Raw genomic sequence first — 13397 nt, 5'->3', positions numbered from 1 at the left:
GACGTATTGTATGTATGTATGTATACTATATGTGTAACTACTGTATATCTACTCAAATTAAGGTTCTGTTGTAAACATCTTCTTTGGACTGATGGAAGATATGTTGTGAAAATATAAGCTAGACACCGAATTTGTGTGTCGATTTGAATATCCCAATACAGGGATCAATAAGGTAGATTTATCTGTCTGTTTGTCTGTCTGTCTGTGTCTGTCTGTCTTTCTGTCTATTACATCGTGGATTGAATCAATTTCCATGTCTTTTCTTTTAAATAGTTTGTAGCAGCTTAAATGAAGCTGAGGACGTGTTAGTGTCAACATTCAAACAAAATCTTACTGTTTGACCTTAACAGCAAAGCACTCAATGTGACATCATGAGAAGTCTACACTGAGTGTATGAAATCAGAATCAAAGAGTGCTGGAGGGACTGGTTTTCCTTAAGGTCACACAAGTGGAAGTAGTGTAGGTAAGAAATCTGCTGATGCTATAATGGGAGTATGTCGTTATCACTGAAATATTCTGAGCAATTTGACCCGAAGAGGTTCTGAAATATATAGATTTGTAATATCCTTCGACCCCATGGATCTATTTCTCAAACCAGCCTTATCAGATTGAATTTCATCACCTCACTGGAGCACCACGTCCCCCAAAAAATACCAAAAATATCTAGAACACCATGTTAGGGCGCAGAACAAATTAAATGTACATCAAACTTCAAAGCAATTGGACTGGGGGCGTGGGGGGCAGCAGCTTCAGCAGGGGACCCCAAAACTTCCCTTTCCCGAGCCACATCAACCAGCTCCGACTGGGGGATCCCGAGGCACTCCCAGGCCAGGTTGGAGATATAAGCTCTCTCCCTCCAGGGTCCCTGCGAGAGTGAAGATCTGATCCGTTGTTCCACAATCAGGACGGAATCCGTATTGTTCCTCTTCAACCCCAGGTTCACCTATCGGCCGAACCCTCCTTTCCAGCACCTTGGAGTAGACTTCACCAGGGAGGCTGAGAGGTTTGATAACCCTGTAAATGGCACACACCCTCTGGTCCACCACCCCGGTCTGCCACTCCTCAGGCACTGTCCCAGACTTCCGTGCAATGTGAAAGAGGCGTGTCAACCAAGACAGCCCCTCCACACCCAGAGCTTTCAGCATTTCTGGACGGATCTCATCAATCTCTGGGGCTTTGCCGTTGTGGAGTTGTTCACCTCAGTGACTTCCACCAGGGTAATTGATGACAATCCCCCATCACCCTCCAGCCTCTAACACACAGGACGTGTCGGCCGGATTTAGGACTTCCTCAAACTGCTCCTTCCACCGCCTATTGCCTCCTCAGTTGAGGTCAACAACGTCCCATCCTTACTGTACACAGCTTGGATGATTCCCCGCTTCCCCCTTCACACACATTTGTCATATTTCACAAAATGAGTGTGGTGGCTCTAAATGTAATTGTTCAGGTGATTGACCCAACCCTGGCTTATAGAAAACTCACATACAGCTAATATGTCACATAACGTTGACTGTTTTACGTTTTCTATTACATTAATACGGTGCAATCTCACGGCAACCCTGGGGGAACTTACTACTCTTGTAACGTCAAGGGCTAGTCTCGCTTTGCCAAGTCTATATCCTTGGCGTTCCACTTCCGGGAATGCTCAGATCCAGGTATTTTTGCTGATGTCCGATGGATTTCTGAAGACTATGGATACCTGCTCCTCAGATCACTGCAGGGTAAATCCGGACATCTAGCTAGACCAGAGAGATCTGTCCAATCTGAGTTTCTTTCCGTGCAGAGCTTGTGAGTGTTTCAAAGAAATGCCAAATAAACAGACCCCTTTTTTTATTCCATCCCACATGGATTAGCCAGTCCCTCCTCCACTCTGCAGCGCATCGATGCGTGCCTCTACCTTTTTCTACAAACCTTCGTTTGTTACCGAACATACCTCACAGCAAGCTGTTTTAGGAATCGGCCTTCCTTCTGTTTGTGTGTTATTAGCCCCAGCCTTTATTTACAGTTGCCAGCAGGGGTTGTTAGGAGATTATGGGACGTGGTTGTAAAGCTTCAGTTTAATCCACTCCACTTCAGTGATAAAATAGATGTTCATGTCGGGTGGAAGGCATGTTGAAGAGGGATTTCACGCCTTCAGGCATGACATGAGGACGAGGGCTGATATTTTCAGGATTATCAGGGGGGACTCGTTTTATTCTGTGGATTATAATTGATGGGAAGTAAATGGAAAAAAAGGTAAACAGCTCTGCTTTATATCTGATGATTTATTCATCAAGTTCAGTTTTAAATAAAGTATCATTATTAAATAAGTCTCAAATCATTCTCATTGATCAGTCAATTTACATATAGTCTTTATCCACAACCTTCCACTTCTGGGATTGCCTCGTTACCGCTGGAATTTCAGCTGAATGTACTTCTTTTCAGCCGGATGTCCGTCACCTTGGGCTTTCTTTGTGTCGGCATTTTAAACTCTATGGTTACCTGGTCCTCAGATCTCTGCCGGGTAAATCCAGACAGCTAGCTAGACTATCTGTCCAATCTGAGGACTATGGTAACCTGGTCCTCAGATCTCTGCCGGGTAAATCCAGACAGCTAGCTAGACTATCTGTCCAATCTGAGGACTATGGTTACCTGGTCCTCAGATCTCTGCCGGGTAAATCCAGACAGCTAGCTAGACTATCTGTCCAATCTGAGCTTTCTGTTGGACGACTAAAACAACCTTTGAACGTACACATGTTCTACTAAAACAATTTCCTTCCTGAGGTTATTTTGCAGCGGCATCGGGGCTTCTTGTGGCACCTAGCGCCGTCCACGAGGATTGTGATTGGTTTGAAGAAATGCCAATAAACCAGAGCACGTTTCGCTCCCATCCCAGAATGCTGTGCGGACTAGCCAGAACCTCCTCTACAGCGCTGTGGAGGATGGTCTGGCAAAGGGAGACTTGCACACAACTTACAACTTGGTACCTGGTCTTTAGTGCATCTGGTCATCTCAGTTAGGGTTGGGTGCCGAATTGAATTCTTTTCAGGCACCGACCAAAAGGCCTCCATAGTACTGAGGATCGAAAAATGCCTTGTCATTCAATACCCAATTTCAATACCTTAGAAGTAAATCTAGTCTGCGTCAGTGAGCCAGTTAGCATGCAGCATGCTTCTACTAAGATCTAATACTGCTGGTGATTGGCTGGTTAACATTACACGTCACAGAGGCAGGCAGGAAAAACTCTCCATTACGCACAAAGATGGGGTCGTGTAGATGATAAATAAAAAGATTTGTACCCTAACGTGTAATGTTGCAATTTTTTTTGTGTATGTTTTATAAAATTGGTATCGTTTGGGAACCGATATCAAAGTCACGGTACTGAACATTTCTGAATGATACCCAGCCCTAATCTCAGTAGGGATGGAAAGCTACTTGTGTAAAAATGTACTCAGATAAAAGTGAAAAATAGGTCAGTTAAAATGTACAGAGTAAAACTTTTTTTTTAAATGTGTTTGTATGCATGTGTGGGGGGTATGATGATCATAATAATGTTAAATGATAGAAATCTTAAATTAGGAAACCCCTTGAGGCTGCAGAATGAAGTGCATCCACATGTCAAAGTACACAGTAGTGGAACAGCACCACATCGTTCCTTGTTTTTTGACATTAGCATTTTACAGTGGTTCATTTCAACTTTCTCTTAAATGCTGTATCTAAATACTTTAACTTATTGGCAGTTGATGCATACAATGTTTTTTTTAATGTAGAACTCTCACCTGTCACACCGTCCCCTTAAATACCCCTTCCATCCCACCTCGGGGGTTCCACCACTATAATCCATTGTCCGCCTGTGGGAATTGCTGCATCCTGCCAGTGTTATGATGTACTATAACCTCCTTCCAACTTAGAGGGGAAACAAGAGGTCTGGAAAAAGTGAGACCGGCCCATGCTTCCTCAGGAACACACACACACACATACACACACACACACACACACAATAACACACACACACACACACACACACACACACACATACACACTCACACACACCCTGTTTGAACCTTCCAAGTGACGTTCCCGAAGCAGTGTGAGCTCTATCACCGCAGCATTGCACTGAGACACCGATGTAAACAGACAGAACAGGATAAGCAGAACGTGCCGGAGCTGGAACTAACACTCTAGGTAAATTAAATATTTACCCGCCGTGACAGCAATTCTGGTTTTGTTTTCTTTTTTGTGTGTGTGCGCGTGTGTGTCATCATGGCAAAATGTTGTCCTGGAGACACCTGGGTTTACTATAACAGGAACTACAAGAGAGGTGGTTTTGAGTACTTTACCACAGTGTTTATGACTGTCAGTCTGTTGTGTCAGTATTTATCAACCGTGCAAGATGCAGTCACAGAACCTTGTGGTGTGTTTTTTTTTTTTTTAATCTAATAATGAAGGCCAAATTCAAAGTTGGTTGTGGTCCGAGCAATGGCATTAAAAGTGTGTGTGTGTGTGGGGGGGATTTGAATATCAGTCATGTGATGTCACAAGCTTAAAATTGAGGGAACAATAATGTTGGTAAGACAAATTAACCTATTGAATAGTGTAGAACGTCTACGAGATAAAGACCTTTTTTTTTTACAAAGATTGGTTAAGATTCAACACAACTCATGTAAAAATATAGGATGAAAAATACACATGCCCCCTGCATGTTGTGTATTTTTGTCCTAGATTTGTATACCTCTATGCTATGCCTACGACTACTGTGAAATCTAGTATTTCATGATAACTAGTAGGCCCTTTTCTAAATGTAAAAACAATAAAGACACTTTTTTGTGGCATCTGGACATTTCTAAAATTTACATTTACATTTCATTTAGCTGATGCTTTTATCCAAAGCGACTGACAAATACAGTGCTTCGTTCCTTTGTAATGTTTACTTGTTAAGATGTTGACTGGCAGTTAGGCATAAAGAAGTGAAGAAGCCGTGCACTTTAAAAACAAGCATATTTCTTAGGAGCCTCATCCTAATTAAGCTGACATTTTGAAGGAAAAAATAGGGAGTGCTGCACTGGGTCAAGAAACTTGGTGTTAGTAAAAGTAAAATATCTATTTGTCTCCTCGTGTCTGTCTGCTGTCTGGTGAACTTTAGTGTACAGTCAATTAACCGGAGCGTTTTCACTGAAAACAGCTGCTGCTGCTCAAAACATGATGTTGATGAACTAATTTGTTTACACCCTTGTGTTGTCTTTCCGTCAAAATTGAAAACCAACTCTTTTGTTGATGCTTTTCATAGAGGCTTTTTAACTTTTTTGTCTCTTTTTTTTAACACTTTTGATGCTTTTTTTCAATGTTTGGCACTTTGACGTTTTCAACACTACGTAACACTAACTTATTAACTTTAGTTAAACAGTTATTTTTGGAATTTATGCTCAATAAACCTCATGTATAGGAAATTATACCTAATGTTTGAGTTAGAAAAGCAGAAATTAGGAATTATTTAGACTGAAATCAAAGGAATGGATGTTGATGGATAATCACAGACTGGAATATGTCAACTTTTACTCACTACTATTTCAAAAAAGAAGCCCCAAAATTAATGAAAGTAGAGATTTGTACTTGCCAAAGAGTGTTGGAATCAATCATGTTATTTTGGGGAATTAAAAAGAACATTGATATAGGAAAACGGGTCAATTTGACCCGAGGTCAACATGAGGGTTAATCAATAATACCAATAATATATCATGTGATCATGTCCGAACACAAGATGTGAGTCATGTCTGCACTAAGACTTAGACTTAGGCTTCTCTTTATTATTCCTTTGGGATGACTCCCGCAAGGAAATTGAAATTTCCAGCATCCGTTTTAGCAAGAAAAGAAAAAAATGACAGTAATAATAATAAGAACAATAAGAACATTCGTCAATAAAAAGACATAAAAAGACATTAACCATAAATTATCAGTTGAAAGTGTCAGTGTAGAGTCAAGTGTTCAAGTTAAAGTGGTATTAATAAAGGTATTAATTAAATCCAGGTGTGTATGTATGTATGTATGTATGAATTTCCCCTCTGCCCTATATCCCCCCCCCCCCCCCGAGTGAGGAGTTGTATAGTCTGATGGCATGAGGGACAAAAGAGTTCTTGAGTCTGCTGGTCTGACCCTTTGGCAGGAGCAGCCTTCCTCTAAACAGGCTCCTCTGGGTGCTGAAGAGAAATACTACTACACGATTCCTTAAATCTGTGTGACTAATATAGCACTGAATTCAGCACCGCTTAAGCCTCGTTGAGAACAGAATCTGGTGAGAGCGAGAGTCCAGCAGTCACGCTGGAGGAAATGTTTTCAGCCTGAGTTGCTTTGCCGGTATGGACTGAATGGATTAAGTTTATCGGCGATGAGAGGAGGCACTGGGAAGGTTTGACACAGAAGACAGCTGTGTTAGAAAATATAATGAATACCATCAATCAAAATGAAGCAATGCATCAGTAAACTTAAGCAGGAAATGTACCGGATGATGCTTTGCTTACTAAATATTGATGCAGGACCCAAAAATGAGGTGAGTCATAAGATGAGGAACGTCAGAGGCCCTATCCTAAAGGCCAGTCCATGGTTGCTGCATCCTGGTGTCCGTGTGAATCTACTGACTCAGATTTGTCATCTGAGTCAAGTAGTGTGACACCCCCCCCCCCCCCGTGCACGAATGGCCAGGTTGGGACCAGCAGACTTTACTTACTCCAAGTGCGCTTTAAAGCCTATGACAGAGAAAGACACACCACACCCACACACCACACACACACACACACACCCACCATACACACAAGGCGCTCCAACCAAACTCCTTCCTTTCATATGCTTTGTTTGCATCATGTAAAACTGCAGTAATCCAGGGGTATTTCCCTACCTAGTCCTCCCGGTACCTGCAGAGAAATTTTTGCTTTTGTAGCTGCATGTTCATCGGGTCCCAGAACACCAGCCTGTGTCTCCTTTTTAACAATGAATGAACAAAAAAATATCAATGTGTGTTATCAAAATTCACGCCCAGCCGCCTACTCACTGTTGCAGGCAATGAGCAGCCAACGGAAGCTGGCTGCAGGACAACTCCATCACAAAGAACAGGTTTTTTTTTGGGGGGGGGGGCTTTTCCACCTCTTTTAATTTTTGACAGGACAGTTAGGTGAGAAAGGGGAAAGACATGCAGGAAATAGTCACAGGTCGGGTTCAAAGCCTGGACCTCTGCGTTGAGGCACAAACCTCAAAGTACATGTGCGCCTGCTCTACCCACTGTACCAACCAGGCCACACACCATGAACAGTTTATAATGTTCTATCAGACTATAACTAGTGGAGCGTGTCCTCTTGAGACTTTGCTCAAAATACTGGGACAATTTGGGCAAGATTCGGGAATTGGGACAACTGCTTGGATTTCGGGACTGTCCCAAATTTTTCGGGACGTCTGGTCCTCCTAGTTAGGGATTAGATGTTCTGAGAAATGTGTCTTCAGTCCCCGAAACTAAAAATTGTCATTTAGGCAATGTTCTCCTTGGTGGACATCTGTGTTTTATATTGATTTAAAGTCATCAATAAATAAAGTTTTGATCAACATATGTCATGTCACATTACAGAAGCTAGATGGGGGAGGGAGATGAGAATATGTCTACACATCTTGTATGTTGTGTTGGGTTTTTTGTGGAATAACTTCTTTTTTTCATTTAAAATACAAATAAATTTCAATGAGTACATACAGTATGTTCAGAATATAAGAATACATGTAGTAGCTACCACACACAATGAAATAAAACCTTCCAGCGATATGCTAAAAAGGCATTTTTCATCCAACCAGTGAGTGACAGTGTCCTCATTCGACAGCAAAGCTCCAGGACAACTCCAAATGTCAACATGTGTGTATGAGCACATGTTTATCCGTACTCTACAAGAAATCCGTTAAGAAAATATAACAAAAAACAAGATACTCCTAAAGTACTAGTTTTTTAAATTCTCAGTATATTCTCGAGCTCCTCCTCCAAACTGTAACGTTATGGTTTTCATGGAGACTTGGCTCGACCCTTCAATCCCAGATTGGTCCTTTGTTCCAGAGGGGCTCTCCACTAAGGGTGGGAATCACCATAGACATCATACAATATCCTTCCTCCTCATCTACTGAAGAAATTGTGAACTTTAACTATCATTAAATAAGAAGTACCTATTACATTAATATTATTATTGTCATTACTATTAACTGAAAAGCTTAACAAGCACAGAGATGTTAACCCATAGAGACTGAGTGTGTATACTCTAAGAACTACGGCCACCAGAGGGAAAAACAATCAGCGGCACAATCAAAGATATAGAACATTATACAAGATATTGTTGACATGTGGATATTTGACTTGGTAACAAAATGCTTGCTTCAAAGTTGTACGTGTGTATAAAGTTAGCTTGGTGTCAGCATCCCACAGTCTTCCCATTCTTTCTGAGGATTCCTCACGTTTGTATCCACTTTACAAAGAAAGCTTTTCTTCATAAAAGCTCAGTTTTTCGGTTTGGCGGCTCATAAAAATGAAGCTATGGGTTCTTTACTTTGTCGGTAGTAGGATCTACACCATACAGCAGGCATTTAAGGCATTTTTCTGTTGATGTTTGCTAGCAGACGGTGTCACTGGACCAATGTGAGGCAAGTGCAGATGTGAGTTGCGCATGCGTCACTTTGCGACAAGTAGCATACAAGATGCTAACGAGAGACTTCTGTAATGTCAATACAGTAAAAATTGACTTACTTAACCAAGTTTTTTCACTGCTGGATACAAGTTAGCATCAAATACAACACAGGCTGTCAGTGGAATGGTGTTTTGAGCTAACGTTAGCAATCAAACAATTATAGATAGCTAAAACGTTTTTGAAATGATTTCCATCTTCTGTTATTGTAAACCGTTTACATCTGAGCATGCGCGACTCAAATCTGCACTCGACTTACATTGGGCAGTGACAACGCAATTGACAAGGAGGATCCTTCATGCAGTACAAGGCTACATATTTGACTGGGGCGGGACTTAGCTGCACTCTATCTCTACGTTTTCTCTGGGATATTTCTTGCATGGGTGTTATTGTGTAACCTCTTGAAAATATCTGTCCATTGAACAGACATCACAAGTCCACAGCTCCATTCAGCTGCTGCTGAAAGGAGATTAGGGAAACTAAACTAATCCAATCTAACAATATACAGACTGTAAACCAAAACAAAACAGTCATGGACAATTCTTCTACGCTGCTTACTTCTAAATAACAGCAGTTGGCATCCAGTTTGTGTTTGATTTCACAACTGAAGTCAGAGTCAGAGTGTGGTTTGGACGGACGGCCACTTGTGCAGAGTTTCTGCACCACCGATGTGTCACCTCTGCTGCGAATTCATTTTTTACAGTGTGTGGTGGCTCACACACACACACACGTGTGTGTGAGCCTGCAGGTCTGACATTGTAAAATGCCAGCTCTGTAGACAGCATCAGTCACAGAAGCCGGAGCAGCAAACTGTAGTTAGGGCTGGATGGGTGGCATTTAGACTGAACTAATTATTTTGTCCAATCACACATTCAGGCTGTACAATGCCATCAGCCAGTTCTGTTGGTTTGGGAGACAGAAGTATATGTCTCTCTCTCTCTCTCTCTCTCCCTCTCTTTCTCTCTCTCTCTTTCTCTCTCTCGCTCTCTGTGTGTGTGTGTGTGTGTGTATTAAATGTATTATTCCCAAACATTTAAGGCACTTTTTAGCCTCTTTCAGCAAAGACTACACTTGTGGAACAGGTGAATGAAGAAACAAACTGCTTGAAGTCGTTAACATTGGGCCGGTTAATGCATGTGCTGACACATTGTACTTAGAGGTGAAGTCCCTACCCATTCCAGTGGACCTCATGGGACCTTATATTGGAAAAAATACTGTATGTATGGTGGTGAACAATTGATTTTATGATCCTGTTTGAATTGAGCCATGAATTAAACGTATGATGTTCGACAATTTAAAAGATAATTGTGCAAGAGAAGATAAGTCAACGTTTGTAATAGGTCTTCAGCGAGACATCACCCGTGCAAGTTTGAAGTGTGTACTCTTTCTAATGATGTATTTTCACATTGTCATATACTTTAATAAACTTTATGACAAACTGAGACTTTCCAGAAAATATCTTTTAAATAAAATAATCCATGGCTCAATTCAAACGGATTAAAAATTGCGTTTGTACTACCGTAAATATCTTTTCCAAAATAAGGTCCCATGGTGGTCCACTGAAAGGAGAAGGGACTTTGCCTCTCTATTAGGAACTAACTAGATAATTTCATCAATCTACTTCCTGTCCTGTTTCTCACCTTGAACAGTATTATTCAGGCTTCAGATACTTAGCCTACATAAACTCTTGTAATTTCCTGCAAAACACCATGTGGCAGTCCCCCTCCAGCTGTGTGCGGACAAGCATCTGAAGTTGAATGATTGCTGAGCTGGATCTTATTTTTTTAGCTTCCCTGAATCTGTTGTTCTCATCTGCAAAGCTGCATATTGTTCCGTGATTATCGTAGCACTTACCCTCACACTGATGCACATTTCAGTAGCTCAGTCAGTGGGGAGTTGGGTTGGGAAATGGAAGGTTACGGGTTCAAGTCCCCATGGTGGACTGGTAGCTGGAGAGGTGCCAGTTCACCTCCTGGGTACTGCCAAGAGGCTTTTGAGCAAGGCACTGAACCCCCAACTGCTTGGGGTGCCGTTCCATCTCTGACATCTCTCCATTAGTGCACGTATAGGTACTGAGCATGTGTGTGTAAATCAGGCCTGTGTGTAATACCACTGTTGTTAAGAGAGTGAAGACACTGTAATTTCCCCTGGGATTAATAAGATTTACATTAGTATTATTATTGACAGCACACAGCAACCGATCCATACAAAAAAAGAGTAAAACAGTAAAAAAAACTTTTTTACTTTTTACAATGAAGTCCCTTATTGTACATGTAGCAGTTTGCTGGCCATGACTATTTATCAATTGATTTGAATGTAAGCTCAGAGGACATTCACTTTTTTTTTTTTTTGTCAGCTTTTCCAATGATTATAATAATTTTGTATAGTTTAATTGTAGCTAGTTTATTTTCAGTTTACTAAAACATTTGTGATTGCTTTTTTATTTTAGTTTATTTTACTATAACCCTGATTCAGACGTGGGTTTACTTCACATAATTAAATCCCTCCAGAGTGTGTATGCAGTTTGAATTCAAATGAAACTGGATGAGGTTCAGAGACATGGCAGATTGTATAAATATATATTCAGTATTTCAGCATATTAAGTTTTGGCATGTCAAAGTGGATGACACACTGTGACAGTTCCAACCTCCACGCATTGCACTCTGCCATGTTATCTTGTCTTATCTTGTCCTGTCTTACACTTTCTTTTCTTTTTTTCTCTGTACTCTCATCTTGTTTCCTTACTCCTTTCCTCTCTCATCCACCCAACTCAGATCCTGGAGGCTCCCAATCCAGGGTACCCTCTTGTTTTCCTACGGCTGTGGACAGCAGCGCTGAGCGTCTGCTGCACAAGAAACCGCTCTGTAACCAGGACTTCTCGTCCTGTGGTTCAGCTCCACGCTCTCCCAGCACCTTGCCTCGGAGCTACTTCACCGCTGCCCACGCCGGCTGCAGGGACAAACAGCTGGACAGCCTCATGATGCAGCACTCGGACGTGGAGAGGAAGAAGGAGGTGTTCCTGGACCACCTGAGGCAGAAGTACCCTCACCATGCTGCCATTATCATGGGACACCAGGACCGCATGAGGGAACAGGTGAGATTTAAAGGTGCAGTGGGTGATGCTGATTGAACTCAACTGCCAAACAACCCCCCCCCCACCCCAGAAGATTCACTCCCAAATTCAGAGGCAGATGACTACTGGCCGGTCGGATATATTCCCATACTGGCTCCCCCATATCATCGTTGCCAATGGCCTGGAATAGTGTTTTGTGGCCCGTATTAACACCAGATTTTTTTTTCATTGACACACAAAATAGAGAGGTAGGTGACCTTTTCATTCCCCCCAGAAAAACATGATTATTCCATTGCATAATTCAATGCACAATCAGCCGAAGTCTGCGTATTTATGCGGGGGTCGCATTTTTTCAAATACGCCACACTTTCGCCGCATAAATAGATTTCCGGGCAAAATAATGCGGGGCTTGCATGATTTCATAATCCCCGCAAAAAAAGTCACATGTATCTTTGCAGAAAGTTGAAAAATGTCGCGTTTACTTCACACAAGAGCAGCCATTTTCTCCAGTTGCAATGGGAACGTTGTGAAGTAACGTAATTACACACAAGTTCCCGCAATTTCATTGCATAAAATTGCATCAATATCCTACACGTTCCATCGCATGTTTTGTGAAAACATGCCGCGTAATCAAGGGCATTTGCCCGCAACAATCCTAAAAAAACTCTTTTACTGGAAGGACATGCCTTCAGAAGATATTTGCTGAATTTGTATTGGATTAACATCACTTACTGTTTTTTATTAATAGATGGCTAAAAGGTTTACATAACTGTACTCTGTTTAATAGGGCCGATAGGACTTGAGCCTATTGGTCCTGCACATAAGCAGACGGTATCTGCGGCCGGATGGAAGCAACTTCATTACATTCAAATGAGGACGGCTCGCCAGACATTATTTTACAAGGATGGAAGAAGGAAGGGTTGCCTTCAATCCAGGAGTGGGTTTGTGAGATCGCTGGACTGCTTGCCTGGTTGGATGTCTATGCTAGAAAATGGGTAAAGTACATGAGCTTTCTGGAGGGCTCCTAAGAAGCTTTGTGCCGGGGAGGACGTGTATGATAGGCTTATGGTGGTGTCATTGTGTTTATGTGTTTATTTGGTTTATTCTCTATTTTGTCACTATTTGGTTGACGGTCTTGAATACTGTGGTCACTGTGTCCTCTTTTCTTGATTTTTGTCTGGGTGGGTGATGATGACAGTGTGTTCATGTTGCGAGTTGTATGTTTTGTATGTTGTTAAAATAAAAAATGTGAATTGTTGATCACACAAAAAGAGGATAGCTCGGTCTTATTGGGCTTTCTTAAGCCCCCCCAGCCTGATACAGTGTAGTCAGGTTGTTCAGTGTTGGGCCTGAAGGTGTGTTTAGCTAGTTTCAAACAAAAAGAAGGTGTTGCTGCCCTCTTTTAACTTTATCTTGATGATAAGTAAGCCAAAAGTCTCTGCAGAGATGAAGCAGTGACATTGAAGAAGTGACATTTATAGGCTACTAATCTGATGTACTACTTGAATTGTGTGTCTGTGTGTGTTGCTTCAATATGAAGAAGCCACAGTAAAGTTCATAATCAGAGTTTTTTGTTTTTGTTTTACTTCTAATAATTTTATATCAGAAAGGTTTTTTGCGACTTTAGTTCAGTAGGCCTAAATATC

At 41.6% G+C, this 13397-nt stretch overlaps 1 protein-coding gene across 1 annotated transcript in view; it reads left to right on the top strand.

The window, feature by feature from the left end:
• Positions 1-13397, top strand: part of LOC116699344 (sickle tail protein) — a 78074-nt gene that overhangs the window by 14288 nt on the left and 50389 nt on the right. The window contains exon 2 of the mRNA XM_032531879.1: positions 11453-11772. Within this exon, the coding sequence (XP_032387770.1) occupies positions 11453-11772 (320 nt within the window). The remainder of the gene's footprint in view (positions 1-11452; positions 11773-13397) is intronic.

Source organism: Etheostoma spectabile, chromosome 12 (assembly GCF_008692095.1).
Source record: "Etheostoma spectabile isolate EspeVRDwgs_2016 chromosome 12, UIUC_Espe_1.0, whole genome shotgun sequence".
NCBI lineage: Eukaryota > Metazoa > Chordata > Actinopteri > Perciformes > Percidae > Etheostoma > Etheostoma spectabile.
Note: the sequence above shows the minus strand (reverse complement) of the source record. Positions and strands in the feature narration are given on the sequence as shown.